This window comes from Chaetodon trifascialis, chromosome 11, assembly GCF_039877785.1.
Source record: "Chaetodon trifascialis isolate fChaTrf1 chromosome 11, fChaTrf1.hap1, whole genome shotgun sequence".
Classification (NCBI taxonomy): domain Eukaryota; kingdom Metazoa; phylum Chordata; class Actinopteri; order Chaetodontiformes; family Chaetodontidae; genus Chaetodon; species Chaetodon trifascialis.
This window is the reverse complement of record NC_092066.1, coordinates 15,791,437-15,812,484: the sequence shown is the minus strand read 5'-3', so window position 1 is coordinate 15,812,484 and position 21,048 is coordinate 15,791,437. Positions and strand designations below refer to the sequence as shown.

Genomic DNA, 21,048 nt, shown 5'->3' with positions numbered 1-21,048 from the left:
CAAGTAGCTGCTGAGGTTTCAGGTCCAAGATACTTGTTTAAATCCCCTTGTTTAATTTTCAGATGACACAAATGAAATGTCTTTTACTGTTCATTTAACACCAGCTGTCTGTACCTGACACTGATGTAGAGGACTGAGTCCAAGCTGACATATCCAGCACTGGAAAAGTTCTCCTTATACTGGCCCATCTTGATGGCCTCCAACCACTCATCCACTGTGTTCACACTGAACTCTGGGGTGGACGGGTCCTCCCTGCTGGGATACAAAGCACACTCACACTCAGGGTTTTGAGGGTCCTTAAAAGTCCAATGATCTAAATGTTAGGCTTTAAATTGTCTTAAAAAGTCTAAATGCAATTTTATCCAATTCGTCTTAAAAACTGATTGGATTGTGAAATTCACATTATGAAGTTAACTTCTGTAAACTTTTAGACAGTTGCTAAGTTGTTCACTTCTCACTTTTAAATGTTTTTTTGTATTGATCACACTGTTACAAAAGTACAAAAGAAACCAACGTGGAACCAATAACCATTGATGCAAACTGTGCAGCCCGGTCAGACTTTCTCGGAGCACACCCACTTCATGTGCTCACAATGTGTTGTGTGGACTAATGTGGCCTCTCCTCTCATCCAAAAAATAGCTGCTTCTAGTTCTCGTTACCGTTGCTTTCATCTAATGTGAGCAAGGGAAACTTCAACAAGATCTGGCTGAAGAACAGCGCATGTAGTGCCTATTTGAAGAGTGCTGAATATAGCTAATTGGAAGCCTGCTGCACCTTGTGCAAGAGGATGCTCGACTGAGGAACTTTGGGTGTAAAGCCTTAGAGTCACACAGGAAGTCAGAAAAACATAAAACCGCCTTAAAAAGCTGATTTTGCATCATATGAAGAAAAATGTCAAGGACATTTTGTCCTGTGAAGTGGCCAAATCAAGTTTCATTCTTTTTCAACAGTTATTGAAGTTAATTCTTGTTAGGACATTAATAATAGTAAAAGCTGTCGACAACACACTTGAAGAGCCAGTTAATGCTTGCCCATGGCGCTGGACTTGTTTTTGGACAGAATAGCTTTAATTCTGCAACAACCACAGCATGACAGACTCAAATCCACTGTGAAAAGAAAACATAAACCCTAAACTTTAAACCTAGCCATTAGTGGGTAAGTATGATTAATGATTGGTCCCCTCACTGCCCTGTTTGCTTCCCTCCTAAACTTGCTGAATACCTTGCATATGTGGGGCTAATAGCAACTGCACTTACATACAGTGATTTACTGTCATAGCCAATAAGACCCTTTTTGGTTTTGCTGGAATCTGCTTCTGTCTGCTTTGAAAGGGACTGAAACATATTCTGTTGCACACTCACATCAGATAAATGCCTGTAATATAAAAATGTAAATGTAAAAATAATGCTATTCTATGGGTGTGTACAATACAACTGGGGAGGCAAGGAGATTATTAAACTGAAGGTGTGACTATGGATATACCAAACCACAACCTTATATTCACACCTATTCACTGGCAAATATTACTTTGCTGAGAAAAGATAAGAACATGATTTACTAGAATGACATTTTCTACTTTGCACAGTTTTCAATACTGACAAAGGAGATTTACAATGTAGATCTGAGGCAGTGATTACGTCCTCAATGCATAGACCGTCCTATAATCTAATCCAATCATCTCAAGGCTACATGCGTGTGTCAGGGAATGTGTTGATTTCCCAGCTTTAATTTATAGCTTTCTCCCACTGACCATGCTGAGCTGTTGGCCAGCTCTCTGAGGCTGGTTGGGTTTCTGATGAGCTTGTCCAGGATTGTGACAATCTGTCCAAACTTTGGCCTGTCGCTGCGTCCCTTCTCCCAGCAGTCCAACATGAGCTGGTGCAACACCACAGGACAGTCCATCGGCGCAGGAAGACGGTAGCCCTCGTCTATTGCTTTGATCACCTGAAAGGGAGAGAGTGTAAAATATCATGTTCTGGATCAATACGAGAGAGGGAAATAAAAATGTCCTGGAAAATTCAGTTTCATAGCAGGGAACTGAGCTGAAGATCGAGGTTAAAGTAAATGAGACATGATGTCTGTGTTTGTGACTCACATCCTGGTTGGACATCTCCCAGTAGGGTCTCTCTCCGTATGAAATCACCTCCCACATGACGATGCCGTAACTCCACACATCGCTGGCGGAGGTGAACTTCCTGTAGGCTATGGCCTCTGGAGCCGTCCATCTGATGGGGATCTTCCCTCCCTGGAAATGGTTCACAACACAGTCAACACATACTGGGCATCCTGAACATGTCTCCCTGAACTTGATGTTTTACCCCGCCTGCCACGGTGCAAATATTTAGAGGTTGCTTTAGTAATACGTTTGTGGCTAAAGCGCTATAATAAATCAAGAGCAGAGCTGACAAAACATATAACAAGATGGTGGCTGCAGAGAAGCTCGCTGCTTTTAAGAACACAGCAGGTGAGCTTACACACCAACTTAACAAAACAGCACTCCTCTCTAATATGCTCACAACATCCAGTACTTTTGCTCCTCTGTTTATTCTTGTACTTTCTTTTGCCATCAGTTTTCTCCTTCCATGCTGCTCCTGCCTTTGTTGTTGATACACAGATCAAAAGGATTCCATAAAGCCCACTGTATAGACAAAGTAGACAGGGAGATACCCCCCGCCCTTTCTGTCTCACACACACTCACACTACCTCTATAGGGCTCGGTTCAGCTTTTTAACATGCGGAAGCTGCCTCTGCACCACCTAGCATTCCCCATCTCTGCTTGGTCAAAGTCAAATAAAAGACAAAGCTGCCAAGTCACTCGGCACTGTACTTTTGTTTCCAGCACCCCCTGTCCACCCCTACCCCGTCCTCTTTTTTTCTCTGAACTGCTCTCACTGGATCCTTCCCCTGCCTTGTCTTATTTTCCCTCTCTCTTAGCCTCCCTCGATCTCACTCTTATTTGATATCCTCCCTCTCTGTGTCTCTTCCCCATCTCCGCCTCGGCCTCTCCCTGTCCCCCCACCCCACCCTCCATGCCTGCAGCTCTCCATCTAGGTCTCCTGACATCAGTGGGAGTGTGTGTGTGATTGCAATAGAGCAGTCAGCGGCTGATACACTCCTCCCAGGGCAATGCTAATGCCATATTAAAAATAACATCCCCAACACTTCCTATGAATATGAATAATACCATCTCCTTGTGGGCATTTTAGATGAGTTACTCCGCAGTGGTTTAACTCACTGACGTTTGAGTTTCTTCATTCTCTCGGCTCTGTGAGAGGATGGTGATGTTACCAAAGACTTCTTTGATTTGACTATATATAGGCAAAAAGATAAAGGGGAGGAGGAGTTTGTGCGTGAGCATTTCATTTTGTGAAGAGTATACGTTTCATCATCATCACTTGTGCGTCATGGCCTCATGCAAAACTTATACTGTTTAGACAACCAGCTGCACTGTGTAATATAGTTTCAGAGCCTTTAGTCTTTGTTATTACAGAAACGTTTCACATATCATATCACAGCTGTTGCCTTGCTTGTCAGGTCTGTGTATGTCTTCCTGACCCCCTGTTGATACATATGGAATCAAAGCAGCAGGCTCCCTCATGCCTCTCATGAGACTGCAGCTTACTTTTTCATTTTCGGGTCTGATTGGACAATTTTTCTCTGATTGCTATTCTGGAGTTTAGAGAGTGAGTAAAGGCAGTAGAACTAATGAAAGTAGTTCAGTTCCTGTTTTCATCATTCTCAAGTCTCGGTAACTTGTTATATATCCAGTGACTGTACACAAGGTCGTTGACACGTCGCCGCTTCCTCACACTGTACAAAAAAAGTGAAATCATCTGGATGCAGGCACTGGCATCTTGCACTAATGATGTCATCTGTGCAGTAGTGATCAGGTGATGGAGATGTGGCATCAAAATTAGGCGTCACTGTCAATCATGACATTACCCACCCATTAGCTAATTAAAACCAAACACTTGAATTTACATCATTGTGATAAGAACTTAAATTAAAAAATCTAAAATTACAAAAAAAAACAAAAACAAAGAGAAAACACCTTTGATGTGTATTTAGATTTTTTGGTTGGGCTTATATACCATCCACTAACAGGGAGGGATTTATGGCCTATACTGCAGCCAGCTTTCACTTTTGAGGAGCTGTCATGCGGTCCAGCGTTATATACAGTCATTGGTTAAATACAATTTAGAAGCGATTTTCCTCAGAGATCAGCGTTTCCCACATTTATTTGAAGTAATGTACCTTAAACAAAACTAATGCGAATGGTTCACTCCTGGTTTTCACTCCCCTGTGTCGGAAAATCTACATAAACTTTCTCAACTTGTCCATGTTGTACCTTTTGGCCAACTTTCGACTGTTGAATCATGGAGGCATTGCCATAACATCATTTGTAAAACAATTTTATGCATGTTGGTTTGAATTTGGACTTACCGTGTAGAGGACACTGGGTGGATGAACTATAACAGGACACAACATTTATTTAAGACAGCTGCAACCTGTCAGTGTTTATCTTACCCTTGTAGTGTAGGCAGCCTCTGGGTCGTCCTCCAGGACCCGACTCAGGCCAAAGTCAGACACTTTACAGACCAGGTTGCTGTTGACCAGGATGTTTCGTGCTGCCAGGTCTCGGTGAACGTAGCTCATGTCTGACAGGTACTTCATACCTGAGGCGATGCCACGCAGCATGCCAACCAGCTGGATCACTGTGAACTGGCCATCATGTTTCTGGAAGGAGAGACAAGGAGACGGCACAGAGTGTAAATGCTGCAGCAGGGTGGTGTAGTGATTAGGGCGGGGTCCTTCAACAACCTCAACTGGAAGTGAAGGTTCAAGCCAGGATTCAAGCACCTGTAATGGCAGCAATCTGCACTTCTGAAGTGTCCCTGAGCAAGAATCCTTTCCAGCTCTCGCTAAGCCTGTGCTTTGACCTCTCTCTGTGGAGGGTGACAAGCAAAAGATGAATTTCTCCTCCCAGGGATCAATGGAGGATCACAAAAAAACTCCTACTTTCAGAGGATTGGATCTGACAGAGCAGACAAAACTTTCGTCTAATACTGACCGTATGCCCAAGCAGAGCTTGCTAGATTTCAGTTTTGAGCTGTCTTTGGCAGAGAGCAGAGCCTGTTGATCGATGACGGTCCGGCTCACCTTCCTCTGCCAATTATTTCTGCCCCTGGCCAACGGTCCCCGTTAAAAAGCCATCCATGTTATCAGTCACCCTCTCTCCTTTATATCATCTCTCCTTCCCTCTGTCTCTTTGTCCTCTCCATCCATCTCTGTGTCTCCTCAGTCTCTGTCTCAGAGACGGAAAGAACTCTGTATTACTTAGTTTCAGTCTCCATCCATCTATATCTTCCTTCATCTTTCTGCATCTGTGCACCCCCTCCCCTTTCTCTATCGTTCTTTCTCTCTCTCCCTCGGCAGCTGTGGAGTAAGTTAATTAGCCGGTGGTTTTGTGAGATGCTGATTGATTGGACTGTCTAACAAACCTACAGACTTCCTCTATCAATCTGCCCACCACATTGTACTGCCAGGAAGGAGGAGGGAAGGGTGGGCAGGGCAGGGAAAGCGAGTGGAGACAAATGCAGGGCAGAGAGGTTAGAGAAGGAGATGAAGGAGACAGATGAGACAGGTGAAGATGGAAAATTAGACTTTTTTGGCAAATTCTGGAGTATTATTGAAGTTCTTACTAGAAAACTGAAGGAGGAAATGTAATAAAGGAACGGCTAGAAAGGCCACTGTATGTAGAAACAAAGAGAGGAAGAGCTTGTCTGACAGAACAGTGGTTTTGTTATTTCTGAGGGACGGCTGCTTAATAAATGGTCAGCTTAATTAAAGACACATATGGATGCCAGGAGCACGGATGAGTTGTAAACCCATAAAACTGATTCCATAATTATATTGAGCCACTGCGGACACTCTTTATAACCCTCATTACCATACATCCTGATACGCACAACATGCGTGTGTGTGTGTGTGTGTGTGTGTGTGTGTGTGTGTGTGTGTGTGTGTGTGTGTGTGTGTGTGTGTGTGTGTGTGTGTGTGTGTGTGTGTGTGTGTGTGTGTGTGTGTGTGTGTGTCAGGACACTATCTTCCTTAGCCATTTTTTATCTGTCAGACTTCATTTCATTTTGCTTCAGTGTTGCTGATGGGATTGGTGTCTATTTAGCGATGGGCCTATCATCACAGGCTTAATGGCTTTGGAGCACTGCAGTGATTTTACAGGCTGACAAACAACTCTGAATATGAATCAGGGGGACTTTCAATGTCAGGAACGTGAGGGCTGCAACAAGTTTTTCATATGTATGTATGCGAAGCCCAATTCAGGGCTCCTGAGCTAAAATAATAGTGCACGCCTGCAACTTCTTTGCACATGTTTTTTATGAACAGGAATCATGAATTGTGCATTTAGTAAAATGTACACATCATATGCTCGATTACTGCATCTGCAATGAAATAGAGAGCCATACTTCTGTGTATATAATTGACTTTTTAAGAAATGCTTCAAAACCTTCCGGCGATTTTGAGAAAACACATCCAGATATGATAAATAAACGTAATGTGTCTGCAGGTTTGTGATATGTTTCAGAGGATGGCTTGAGGGACTTTTCAAAACATCAATTTGTGTAATGACCTATCGAGTGACAGGCTCTTTTAACTCTTGTCATAATGTCAATTTTAATTACAAAGCAAAACTTTCACAGCCTTCCTTTGATTTTAAAATCACTGATAAGATGTTCAGCAATAACCTTGACTAAAAATCTGCTTTTCAGGACTTGCTTTTGTAATACTCAGCCATGAATTTCAACTCTTTGTTCTATGGCTTGCTCTACAAACCATTTTTTAAACCACTCTCTCAATATAATAAATGTCCTTAGAAGTATTTCTGGTCAATGTATTTCTGTGTTCATTCATAGTAAAGATGATTTTCCTTAAATCTCAATTTTCTGGCATTTTGGAGGTGATCTCCAGTGTTATTCTCAGTTGCCATCTTGACTCATAACAACCCTATTACTTTTGTGGTATTGCCTCACATTTGCAATATGAACTGTTCATTTTTGTATCCCCTGACAGAGCAAATGTTGCACACAAAGCAATACACTTTCTTTGGTTTATTACCCATTTGTCAGCAGTCTGCTGCTGTTTTCTGCTCTGGGATATGGACACTAAGTGCATTTCATAAACCCAGTATCAAACATCATGTGATGAAAGTGTGGAGAGGCCGTGCATCCATCTGAATGCGTCTGGTCTCATCCACTTCTCCGTCCGTCTCACCACCGCAGTGTGTGTACTGTATATTGATGGCATGTTTCTTGCTGGTGAAACGGGAGTGATTTTTACTTCTTTTTTTTTTTACCATTTTTTCACTCACTCAACATTTCACCTTATAGATGTAAGGTCTGATTTTACAATTGTGTTTTTTAAATGTATAGTTTACACTCTTACTGTGGGGACTACACGTGAAAATGTTGTTTAAAAGCTGATTTTTAAGGATACTTCTGAAGTCCTTGATCAACTAAACTTAAGTCCTTGGTGGACTTTGTAGAACTTTCATAGATTGAATTCACCAGCTTTGAGAGATGAAAGACAATTTCAATCAGGTGCCTTTTATATATTTTCAAAAGAATCTGCCTTCAAGTACAGCAGTTTGGGAGAATGAACACTTAACAGCTTGGACATCATTTTCCACATGGCCTTTAGAAAAGCTTGCTGCCCCGACCTTGGAGGAAGTATGAGTGCTGTGTTCCTTCCAGCTGAGGCATGACTCACCTTGAGGAAAGTGTCCAGAGATCCGTTCTCCATGAACTCGGTTATGATCATCACTGGCTTACCTACGGAGGCACATAACAAGGCAGTTGTTAGTGGAGCAGTTACGAGGAAGAAGGACACCAACTATAAAGAGTCGGGGACAGAGAAGTCGTGGAGTCCACAGCTGTGACCAGCCTTCCTCTCTGTCTCTCTCTAGGGGATAACATGGCATGTCGTCATCAGTCACACTGACAGCTTCTAATCAGGCCTCTCCATAAACGCCAGGAGATAATTAGAATGGACCAATCCACCAGAATATGTGTGTGTGTGTTGGTGAGTGTGTGTGTGTACAAGAGGGCCTCCTGAGATCTCATGAATACTAATCAGCCTCAAGGGGGAAGGGGGGTTGTGGTGGGATCGCTGTGCACCTGCACCTGCAGGAGTGTGTGTTTCTGTGCGTGTTTGTGTGATGAAGGGTTGGTTGACTGACAGGCCCCACGAACTATGGTCCCCTGCATGGCATCTGGTGGGGCTTACAAATGATTAACAAAGTACCTGTGATCGCACACACACACACACTCACACACCACAAACAGCAGTTGTCCCTTCTCCCAAGGCATCGCCTCCTACAGCTGAGCTTTGCCAATCACAAACGCGCAACGTGCAGTACAAACGATGGTGTGTGTGTGTGTGTGTGTGTGTGTGTGTGTGTGTGTGTGTGTGTGTGTGTGTGTGTGTGTGTGTGTGTGTGTGTGTGCATGGCTTGTAAATACAGACTATGTCAGTTGTGATGAATAGGTCACATTTCCCCAATCAGACCTCAGAGATGTTGGGAAAAAACCTGGGGGAGAGATAAAGGCAGCACGGGGAGGGGGAGAGAAACTCAAGGAGTGAAGACAACAGAGAGTCATCTGTTTTCTTAAAGAATGAAAAGTAGGGAAAGAGGAGAAATGGTTTCATTTCTAAAAATCCCCCAAACCACCTCCAAAAATCAGTGATTGTGAGTATTTCTTAGCTGTTATTAGTAATTAGTTCTCTCACTTCTTTCATCACTGCTTTTTATGCGTTTGCTGAATATATTATTTACTCAAGTCACTAAATCTGACATGTTTTTTGATCAAAATGCTAATAATGTTCAATTGAATTAAGACTTTAAATTGAAAAGAAAAGTTCAACAGATAAAGAACTTCATGGAAAATAAACATAAAAGATTGAGGACAGTAAAGGAAAATATAAATTGGACTGAAGAGACAAAGGGTTAAAAGGCGAGAAAGAAAGATAGATCGGAAGAGGAAGAGGAAAGAAGAGGAAGAGCAAACGAAAGAAGAGGAGGAGGGAAGGAAAGGAAAGAAGAGGAGGAAGGACAGGCAAGGAAAGAAGAGGAGGAAGGACAGACAAGGAAAGAAGAGGAGGAGGGACAGGCAAGGAGGGGTCAAAAGCTTGTCATGGAAAGGCAGGAACAACACCACTGAGGCCTACAGTGAGATTGTAGGTAAAGACAGCAATACATCACCTTAAATGAATTCACTATCTCACTGCAGCCAACACACACACACACACACACACACACACACACACACACACACACACACACACACACACACACACACACACACACACACAAAAGAGTCGCCTGGTCTCTGGCGGTGGTGTCTTCTTTGACAGTAACATTAGTCTCAGGGATAAAAGTGAAAGAGAATTGGATTTTCTTCTGCTGGGGGTGAGGACTGCTGGTCACATTTATCTCCACATGGGCCTGTGTTGTGTGTGGTGTGTTGCTCTGTGTGTGTGGTGTGTTGCTCTGTGTGTGTGGTGTGTTGCTCTGTGTGTGTGGTGTGTTGCTGTGTGTGTGTGTGTGTGTGTGTGTGTGTGTGTGTGTGTGTGTGTGTGAGAGAGAGAGAGAGACAGAGCTGGTTTCAGGGCATGGCAAGTGGGGAGGGAGTGGCACAATGATGACCGCCTGATTTCATCTCTGATCAGAAGTGTGTGCTCTGTGTGTGTGTGTGTTTTACACAGCAACAGATAAAACAGTTAATGTGATTGATCCTGACTGAGAGGAGGTCTCACTCTTCAAGGCCTCCACCTTCGTGTGTGCATGTGTGTTTGTTTGTGAGCATGTGCTTTAGTGTGTCTCCGATTATAAACCCTGTGAATTTGAATGCATGTATGTTATTCTGTGTGTGTCCATGTCTGTCCATACAGAGCTGACAGACATATGCACATCCGAATGTCATATTCTACAAAATCGACAGCCATGAAATGGAAAAGAGCCCTAAACCTCTGAAAACCAATTGTGTGTTTGAACCCACGTATGTTACCGGTGAAGGAGAATATTACCTTGAGCCCCACAGTGTGAGATGCGGTCAAGAGAGAAGCACAATGAAACACATTCATCCTGTTGTCTCGGCTTAGAGGGCCACGTGAACTTGCGTGTACACACACACACACACACTCTGCTACAGTACTGTATCATTAGCCATCATCTGGACATCTGCCATACAGAATTATCCCTGCACCTCTGAGAGATAACAGAGGTTACCAATAAAACCGACCACACGCGCTCTCGCTGTACATTAGCTCGTTCCCTCTCTTTGTCAGGTGCCAGCGCAAACACACACGCACACGCACACACACACACACACACACACACACACACACACACACACACACACACACACACACACACACAGAGCAACACACCACACACAACACACTCGACCATTCAATGAATCTCTTTCACTTCTTGTTGCGACTTCATCGCATGCCATCTACATTTCAAACGCACACACACACACACACAGACTGACAGGAAGGAGCCTCTCCAGCGCATCGTGGAGCTCCTCTCCGGCAAACATTTGCGAGCACTCCTCAATTTCCTCCTGAAAGCACATAATTAACTAATCACGTTCGTATTCATTTGAATCTATTGCCTTTCATCACCTTCAGAACTAACACAGCCGTTTACTGAGCTAAAAACAACTCCCAGTGTATGGATCTGTGTGTGTGGATTGGGTATTGATGTTCTGCCAGGTGGAGTGTTATGGAATGGATCAGAGAGAGAGTTTGCGTTTCTTCACAGCTCTTCATTAAGTGAAAGTAGAAAGTGTTGTTTCTGCTCTCGCCAGGATGGTCGTTCAGGCCTCGTATGAGTGTGTGTGTGTATGAAAGTGATAGAGACAACGTATGTACAGCAAATCTGCTGAATTAGAGGCTGGTTCTGTATGTGCTGGTGTGAGTGTAAATGAGAGTGATAGAGTCTGTATACATCTGGGCAATGACATTATGAGTGTCTATCTGTGTGCGTGCGCTGGTGGGCCACATTACCGCATTATTGGATGAGACTGCCCAAGGTACAAACGAGAAAATGAAATAACTGCTGTATTGATTAATGTTAAGGGTCTGAACTAAGTGATACAATGCTTTTAACACAGGACAGATCTCTGTTCTGGGAAGCTCCATGTGAGAGTGCAGGGGTGCAGAGAAACGGACAGAAACTCAATAACCTTATCTCCACTCCTCTCTTCACCTCTCCTCCCCTCTCTTCACTTTCTCATCTCCACTCATTTCCTCACGTTTGTCTCCTCACCATCTCTCCTCGCGTCTGCTCACCCCTTTTCCTCACATCTCTTCGCACATCTTTCCCCCCATCACCCTCATTTGTTCTCAAGCCCCATCCTCTCTCATTTCCTCGCTCTTGTATCCTATCTCATCCATCCGCCTCCGCCACCCCTCCGTCTCGCACCCTTCGTCACCTTTTCTCTACATTCCCCTCCTGTTTCTCCTCTTCCTCATTTGTCTCGGCAGTCCAATCTCGAGATCTGCACACGTAACTAAAAACATGAATAATTTCAAACACTCTGACAGGAAACACTGAAACTCTTATTGTTCAGCGCACTAAGACACACGGCTAAAACTAATCATTAGTTTCTTCAAACAGAAGATTGCTGGAAAAAGACGCATGGTTTTGCCGGTTTTAACGGCACCTTTGTAGAGCAGCTTTTTTAATGTGTGTGTATGCCTGTGTGTGCGTGTGTGTGTGCGATGTGGGTAGATGAGATGGAGCTTGGTAATTGAGGGTTTTCCAAATGAGCCGATTGTTGCAGCGATTGTAAAACACATAAAGGACGGATGGATAAAATGAGGGACGGGGGAGATGAAGGGAAGATAAGGGGATGGAGGGGGGGGGGGGGGGGGGGGATTGCTGCACTTTCCTGATGTGTCGAGAGCCAGATAGAGAAAAGAAAGATCTATTTTTTTCTCTTTTTCTCCATGTGGCGCTCTAATTAGCATGACAATAGCAACAATCAGGTGACAGACAGCAGAGTAGGTTATTAGAGTGGCACACGGCAGGGGCTGAAGGCTTATGAGGTTTTAAGGGGAGAGAACACACACACACATACACACACACACACACACACACACACACACACACACACACACACACACACACACACACACACACTCAGAAATGAATGAAAAAGGAAATTGCAGAGAGCCAAAATAGGGGCTTGTGCACATTCCCAATACAAAATACAACTGTGTAAAGTGAAAATAAATCCCACTCCAACTATTGGCACTAAAACAACTGCCACCATCCCGACCGCCACTCCTATTAATAATACTTTTACTGTTATGCTGACAGTGTTACTATGCTTGTAAGACTATATCTATGATTATAACTGCTGCAACAAAATCTACAATTGCACTTTTTCTGCAACATCAACAGGAACAAGAGTACCACTCGTACTACCAACATTACTGCTTCCTGTACTGGTACACTGTGGACATAATTATTAAGTATTTTGATAACTGCACTGCATGAAAAGAGCCAGATTAGGATGAGGGAATGGCAGATAACACTACAAACCTTACATTTTACTGATCTGAATACAGCCACATACTTGGCAATAGGCACCATTTTCCTGTACTTTATGTTGTAGAGCTGAACTGACTGGTCTGGTTGGAATAATTTTTCAAGCAAAAAAGACAAGAATTCCCCAGTTCCTGCTTCTCAAATGTGGGAATTTGCAGATGATATGGTAGTAAACTGAACATCTTTTAACTGTAGGTCTTTAAGCTACAGAGTGGATAGTAGTTTACAGAAGTAATGGTACTCTGGGACAAAAGGTAATAGCAGCCATTGGATGTATTTTGCGTTTATTTGACATTATGTTATGGACTAACAGGATAAATGTGAAAATAACTATGAATTAAATTTAGAAAAGTATTTTGCACGTGTCTTTTGTACATCTGGTTGACCTGGAAGCAATGAATAAAGCACTATCATGCAACTCTTTTAAGCTCTAAAGAATCTATTGCTACACTATCATTACGACTGATTAATATTATTACAACTGCTACTTTATACTACCACAGTTACTTCTACTACTGCCAACACCTCTACTACCTCTACCACAGCAGTACTATGACAACAGCCATTACTCCAAGCACTTCTCCAACCTGCAGCGCTCCTGATTCTACTGCAACATATGCCTACACAAACCAATCCAACACACCTGAGTCCAGAGCAGTCAGGGTCAGCCTGCCTGATTAGACTGAGGGCGGTGTGAAGGGACCAGCTGGTGCTTGAGAAAAAGGCCTGAAGGAATTATTGACCCGTCTCAACTCTCACCCCTTCACTTGCACATACACACCCTGGGCTGTGACCTGTAAAATTACTGCTCCGCTCGTGAGATTTGTTTCTGAGGGGCTCTGTCAGCTTCCCAATGTGCCGTGAAGAGAGGTGAGAAGAGAGAGCTGTGTGGAAAAGTAGACACTCGTTATATGCACGCTCCGCAAAAACATGTGCAAACATGTTTTTACATTTCACGGAGCACAGCAAAGAGCACCTTATCATGTTTAAGTAAGTTGCTTGTCAAGCCAAAGTTGTGCTTCTTACAGTAGCTGTTTCGCTGTCAGCTGCACTATTGTCCCATCACAAATAACTCCAAAGATTTGGCAGTAATTTTTGAATTTATTCTTGTACTTTAAATCAGAATAGCATGTGTGCCAGCGAAAAGAAAGTGCCATAATTACACGTCTGCCTGTCAGAGTAAAAACCCACAGCTGATTGTTTAGTTTGTTGCTGTTGCAGTCCTACAAACTGCTCCAATCCTGTTAACCTCAGGTCATAGCTCACATCAAGCATTATGTAGACAATGAGCGAGAGAGAAATGGAAAGAATGACAGAGTAAGAGGAAATGAATAAGACATGCAGTGGGGTCTCATTCTTAATATGCAAGCTGCTGAATATGCATGAGGCTAAAAAACACATCCAATTAACTTTATGAATTATTAATATTCATGATAAAAGCCTATGCATATGCATTTGCTCTTTTATTGTTGGCCTAAGTGCCGCTGAGCACCAGTGTGCGATGGACTGATGATCTTTGTGTATGTGTGTGTGACAGAGAGTGGGGTGGGTGGGGTGGGACTGGGGAAAGCAGAGGTTTATTTGTGTGCTGCGTGTTTACAATTCTGTTTCTTTGTCGCGACTGCCTCCCTTTTCCTTTTTCTTGTCTGCTGATCTCTAACAAACATCTGCATGACAAGGTGTCATGGAAGAACCGAGCGGTGGCACTGAGGAACGTGAACAAGAGGGGAAAGAGACATGAAACTGGCTAATTTTGAAAAGTGCCTGCATCGACGCTAGTGTTGTAACATTTCTGCAATGAACTTCAGAACAAGAGGAAAAGGCTTCATTTCTGTGATGACCTATACTTGTTTTAACACAGCCGAACTAGTTCAGCTGTTCCATCAGGCACTGCAAAATCAGCAGAACTGAGGTGACAGAGAGTTATCTTTCACCGCCGCACAGCCCCTGTTTTTTGATTTATCCAATTTGGATGACATTTTCAAAAAGCGTGAATATCGCAGACTTGCGCGACATCACACATTGTCGGACTCATAAATACATTTTTGGCTTCATTTAGACAAAAGGAAGAACAAAAGAAAGAACCTTTGTTCAGTTGGCTTTTCTGCTTATGATCACATGACTGCTTCACACTTGCCATTGTTGGACCATTTCACTAATTATGAGAAGCTACACATTTGGCTCAGGTAACTCCATAAAGGGTCTTAAAGGTGGGGATAGGCTTTCCTCTGTGTTGTTCTGGCTGCTCCTTCCAGTTCTGTCAGGCAGAGAGCTACGGGGGATTGCAGCAACAGATAAACTGTCAGCCAAAGCTACAGAGCTAGTTGCGCCTGTGACTTCGGTGCGGTCGCAAGACCAAAACGGAGAGAAAAATTTATGTTTTCAATATTATCCATATTATCAATATTATGTTGATGTCTCCATGTTTGACTGAGAGAGACAGGAGAGCAGACTGTGATTGACTGAGGGAGATGGAGAGCAAAAGAAAAAGCGATTGACTGAGAAGATCAGATGGACTCTGACTGAGAGAGAGAGCAGGAGGGCGAGATGGGGATATGAGACGAGAGGGGGATACACGGACAGAGAGAGAGTGGGACTTAGAGAGCGAGGCCCAGCGATAACAAATCAGCCATCTTGTTGAACCAGGCCTGTGTCTACGAACACACACACTCGCTCTAATTGCCTAACACAATCACGTGAAGTAAACAACTGGTCGCTTGAGAGGCGGACAATCGCCACTCACATGCACACCGCCATGCGTCAGCAATGTGTTACCATGGTAATGGAGCTTTTATCTGATCCAGGGTCGCCTCCAATTTACATCACCAACAGCTCCGCTGTGTCTCACACAGGTGTGTGTCAGAGGTATGGTTACACAAACAACCAAACATGTTATCCACCCACGCATGCAGGATGAAGTAAAGTTTGTGTGCAACAACTCACATCTTGTGACGACGCCCTCCAGCCTGATGATGTTCGGATGGTCGAACTGTCCCATGATGGAGGCCTCAGACAGGAAGTCCCTCCTCTGTTTGTCAGAGTATCCTGCCTTCAGACTCTTGATGGCCACGTAGATCTCCCTCTTTCCCTGAACACGCAGCCGACCACTGCACACCTCCCCAAACTCTCCTACGCACACACACAGCCAGAAAAGACACGATAAAACTATATGAAACTTGCTGCCAGCTAGTACAACACAGATGGATAGATATCTGGATATTTGAGCCTCTTGCCTGTATTTTCAGAAGTTTTAGAATATCTGATACTGACTCTAAATTGCATCCAGATTTTTTCTCTATAACCAAAATTATTTCATGTTACAGGTGCAACAATTTACAGCTGCAAAAATAAGGCAAATTGTCTGTGCAGGCAAACATGGCTCAAAGGACTCCATACAATACATCAGCCCTAGTTTCAGTCATTTGAATTCAATCAAGTTAGATTTAGTATTTTTTGAACTATCAATATAGTCAATTGCAGTTTTACTGCCAACTCACCCGCTCCGATGACTCTCTCTATGCGAATATTGGAAGCATCGATCTCTTTGGCAAAGTCCCTGACAGCCTGGTTGGGGTCTTCATAGGTGTGAGGATGGATGTAGGTCCTGCTGCCTGGAAGCTTGACTGGATAAAAAAGATAAATGGTAAAATATAGCCAGTTAGTTATTACTTTTGTTTTAAAAAGTTGATAGTATTAATTGGGTATTGATTGCTGTCAGGAAATGGTTTCCTCCAGCAGCTGACCCTGATGCCTACTTGGACATTTCAGCAGCGTGGATATGTGTTGAAGCGGGAGCTTGAGCGTGGGCGCTCCGTTTGAGTGATATTACAAATGATTACATAATTAAACACATAAGTGCTTTGGTAGCAATGGTGTTAAAATGACTCATTTTAACAGGAACCCATAAGGAGCCTCACTTTGCCAACAAACATTTGTGCAAGAAAGTGCAGGACAATGTGGTTTATTCAGCTGAGACGGCTGCGAAGTTGGAGAATTATGTCCAGTAGCTGCACGCTGTTCTGCAGCTCTAACTGTTTCAGCGATGTATGATCGTTGTGTATGAATAAACACTGTCACTTCAGAGTACTTTTACTCCTGGTGTACCCCACAAGCTGAATGCGTTTGCTTGCATCACAATTTTTACCTCGGCCATGCTGGAACTGCATCTTCTCTTCATCAGGGTCCTGCTTGGCTTTGATATATCCACAGTGCCTGAAAAAGAAATGCACAGCTAGATTATGATCTTGTGTATAAACCGGTGTACTGTATATACACACACATACATACATACGTATAGACCACACATATACCAGTATAGCTTTATAGCACGTCAGTGGGAGATAACCCTTGAGTGTGTACGTGCAATTGCACACAAGTGTTTGATGTATTAAATCTATGATATTTCCAGGGAAAATGTGCACAGCCAAGAGCTGTTTGTATGAACAACTAGATATTTCCTTTTGTCTCTACACACCCACTCCGCCGTATCAGACGAGGCTGGTGGGAAAAAAAATGTTTCTTTTCCTCTTTCTCATTGCTTCTTCCTGTCAATTGCACCCTTCCCTATAAGCTGGTATGCCTGAGGTTGATTGAATGATTGTGTGTGTGTGTGTGTGTGTGTGTGTGTGTGTGTGTGTGTGTGTGTGTGTGTGTGTGTGTGTGTGTGTGTGTGTGTGTGATAGATATCCCTATGGAGGCAGATCTATGCATAAAGCACAGCTCTCTTTATGGACCCCTCTGGCTGTTAACCACTGCCTTCAATATGACCATGGGTCACACACACAAACACACACATCTATGCCCTTTCTTTTAGTACCCCCCATGCACACATGCGCACACCCTGCGGCGTGGGTCAGTCCACCGATCAAGACAGAGTATTGACAAATTGATCAACTCCATCCTGCTGTCCAGCTGTGAGGAAGTGTTAAACTTATTCTGTGTTAGAGACCTCACAGGGGGATGCTGCTTGTGTGTGTGTGTGTGTGTGTGTGTGTGTGTGTGTGTGTGTGTGTGTGTGTGTGTGTGTGTGTCTGCGTCTGTGTGTTTTGTGGGATGTTGGGAGTGTTTGCGTCGCTGTATTTTCTTTCCACTTTGTTGAGCTGCAGCCTCAAACAGTGTTTAACAGTCCTAATCACCCAGAACGCTGTCTCTGAGATTTACTGCTCTTTTAAATTCAGCACAAACATTTTCAGGACAAAAAACATAAAACGTAACAGCAGTTTCATATAACGAGGTAGTAAGCACAACAGAAATACTACATGGCCTCCTCTCCCTTTTCCCCTCACACAGGAAAAGCTTCAAGCAGTCAGTATGTCTGTCCATCACGAAGACGAATTGATTTGGGCTCAGAGCCAAGAGTAGAGTGGGAATCAGCAGCACATACTGTACATGACTTAAGGAAGCAGAGAGAAAGTGAGGCCGAAAACAAAGATTTCATGAAGATGGGAAAAGTTGGACAAAAATAAGAGGAATACTGAGTGGAAAGTGACACAGAGTAAAAGGTTATGACGAAGAATGAGAGACAAAGACGGGGTCTCGCTATGCTCAGTAAATCTCAGTCATTTGGTGTTTAATCCTTGTGTTGATTTTACACAGCTGAATGCATGGTATAACCCAGACATCAATAGACTGTCTTGGGAATACACACCCGCACGCACACACACACACACACACACACACATGGGTAGAGACTGGTTGCTGGTATTTGGGGATAAAGAGGAGGGGGCATAATGTTCTTCTGAGAGGGGAGTTGGGCCCCACCTGGTTATCAGCTGGGCTCAAGCCAGTCAAACACCAAGGGACTATCATTACCCCCCTGACACACACTCTCACACACACACTCTCACACACACACACCGCTCTGGGGCATGTGTTTAGAACATATGGGGAATGGGGACATGGGTCACACCTCTGCTCCAACTGTGATAATCCCGTGGGGCCGCGCACACAAAACCACACACACACACACACGTAGTTCTGCAAAACACTAAAACCCACATTCAAAACACTTCTCCATCACTGGTGGATGTGTATCTGCGTTCGAGTGTGTGTCTCCACGGGTGCATGGCTGCATATGTGAGTGTGTGTCTGATGGGAAATGAACACATTTCCATAGTAATTACAGAGCGACTCATTTCTCCTCTTCAGTTAGAAGTGTCATGAATCATTAGTGCTGCAGTCTTAAACATGGCACAAAATCTGACATGGCTGTGGCTTTGTTTTCCCCCAACAGCTGTGTCTCTGTGTGTTTGAAATAGATATTTTATTTAATGCCTTTGAGTAAATACAACTGACCTGTAATTCATCTATGAACGGCTCTGGAACTAGTCTCTGGAGGACAATGTGGAAGCCATTTTCCTGATGCCACGGGTATCTTTTTAACATTTTTTATTGGGTTGTCACTTTTGAAAGTGGTAACATGTGGCCGTAATACAAAAACAACAGAACAAATTGCTGTTACAGGGTAATCACACATCTACATGCATTATTCCCATCTGCAGTTATGTTTGAACAGTTAAGCTGCTTGTTGTAAATGGTCCACTTTTCTCACTCTCTATCAAAACTATTCCCTTTGAGTCACCAACTTCTTATGATGCTGGCTAAAGCAATATTTAATCATGTATTAGCCCCTTCTTTGTGTAATCTCTTCTAAGGCACATCACAGAAAACACATTGGAAAACAACATGCTTCCTAAAAAACAGGTTTATGAACAACTAATATGCATTAACAAACATATTATGGCAATAATTGGCCTTTTTCTATCATTCCATGAGTAACCATCATCTGATTTTGTGTCGCACACAGCGTGAGTCCGTGGACGGCCGTGCAAGTTTATTCTATTAACTGATGCGCTGTCAAAAAATGCTGAAAATGAGTGTTGTTCTGCGCATTTTTGATGAATGGCAGCGGTAATTGCTAAGATGACTGACAAACACATTTCCCGTGACTGTCTCGACATGAAAGTCAACTCATGTTCCACCAGTTAAATGCTTTTAAGGTGAAGCTGCCACGGTTGGACATGGTCTGTTTGCATTAGCACTAACTTAATACAACATTTTCCCCTGGAATGTCGCCACAGACACGCAGTTCGTAATAATGCAAATATATAAATGTTGCATTACATTGCAATTCATTATGGGCCATAGGCTCAATCACTGTTGTGTTCCCTCATTCGGCAATAGATAGTGACTTAATTTATTTATTTAATTCAACTGAAATTATTTCAATGAAAATTCTGGAGATTGTTGCTTTAATGTTTCCAAACGTTGCCAGTGCAAAAGTGGTGCAGAACTGTCACACTTCCTGTTCTGACAATCGTCAGCACTTGTAATCCGGGTTACTGCATGCATATTTCCAAAAAGTATTCAGCAAAACAACTTAGAAGTGGAATTGCTTTTATGATTTTATTTATTATTTACCCAAAATGGCAGAAAATGTGGTTATAGGCACCGGGTAGCCTTGTGTAGATGCTCGTTGACTACTATTGATTGGGATGCCACACTATGAGCATTCATAGACTCCTGAGCTGGAACAGACTTCATAATGAGATACAGTAGTCCTCCTGCATTGCCACGAGCTGCTTCTTTATGCTGCTGTGCTGCAGTGTGAAGTTAGCACTATCTGTCACTGTGGGAGGAATCATTGTTCCATTTAGCTGCCATCCAATTGCACTATACTCCGCCGTTTCATACAGTAAATGCTACCCCACAAATACAAACACACGCACGCATGCACTCACGCACACACAGTTGTGTAGTCACGCAGATTTAAAGTACACACACCTGCACCAATCACGCAAAAAACACCCACGTTAATGGACTGCGATATCACTATCACACCCGGGCCCTCACCTTTCTCTCTGCCTCTCTCTGTTCCACTTGACTGAGGACAACAGGCTATCCCTGTCCTCCAAAGCCACACACTTCACATTTGCATATCAATTTACTTTTTAATATAATACTCTGTCACTCGAGACCCATTTGTCATTCTGCTACCAAGCTTCCACCTTCATAGAACGCCATCCATATATTATCGTTGTCGTAGCCCCTCCCCCGTTTTCCTCTTTCTTCCTCTCACTTGCTGCCCTTTATCTCTCTGGGGTGTTATATTCTTTCGTAATTCTTCCTTTAAGTGAAAACATTCCCTTGTCCAATATCCCTTATTCTTTTTTCTTCCTCCTACATCCATCCATTTATCCGCCCCCAGCAGGCCCCGTCCTCTGCTCTCTTTTTCTTTGTTCTGTTTTTTGATAGAAAGAACGGACAGTAGGAGCTAGAGAGAGAGAGAGAGAGAGAGGTGGAGTGATAGATGGAAAAAGAGAGTGCTGACAAGCAAGAACACACAATGGGGGTCCAAGCCTGCATACCAACTAACAAGCAATCAGATGGAGGGGAAGAGTGAGGGGAGAAGGGGG

At 43.4% G+C, this 21,048-nt stretch overlaps 1 protein-coding gene across 3 annotated transcripts in view; it reads right to left on the bottom strand.

Annotated features, from left to right (window-relative positions):
• The window catches only part of epha4b (eph receptor A4b), an 86,166-nt gene that overhangs the window by 3,727 nt on the left and 61,391 nt on the right, over positions 1–21,048 (bottom strand). The window contains exons 11-18 of one of the 3 annotated variants that reach the window (XM_070974943.1): positions 16,779–16,846; positions 16,132–16,257; positions 15,578–15,763; positions 7,783–7,844; positions 4,528–4,737; positions 2,096–2,245; positions 1,751–1,944; positions 115–255 (exon numbers count right to left, since the gene is read on the bottom strand). In XM_070974943.1, the coding sequence (XP_070831044.1) occupies positions 115–255; positions 1,751–1,944; positions 2,096–2,245; positions 4,528–4,737; positions 7,783–7,844; positions 15,578–15,763; positions 16,132–16,257; positions 16,779–16,846 (1,137 nt within the window). The remainder of the gene's footprint in view (positions 1–114; positions 256–1,750; positions 1,945–2,095; positions 2,246–4,527; positions 4,738–7,782; positions 7,845–15,577; positions 15,764–16,131; positions 16,258–16,778; positions 16,847–21,048) is intronic. The other 2 variants (XM_070974945.1, XM_070974946.1) reach the window with 2 other exon arrangements.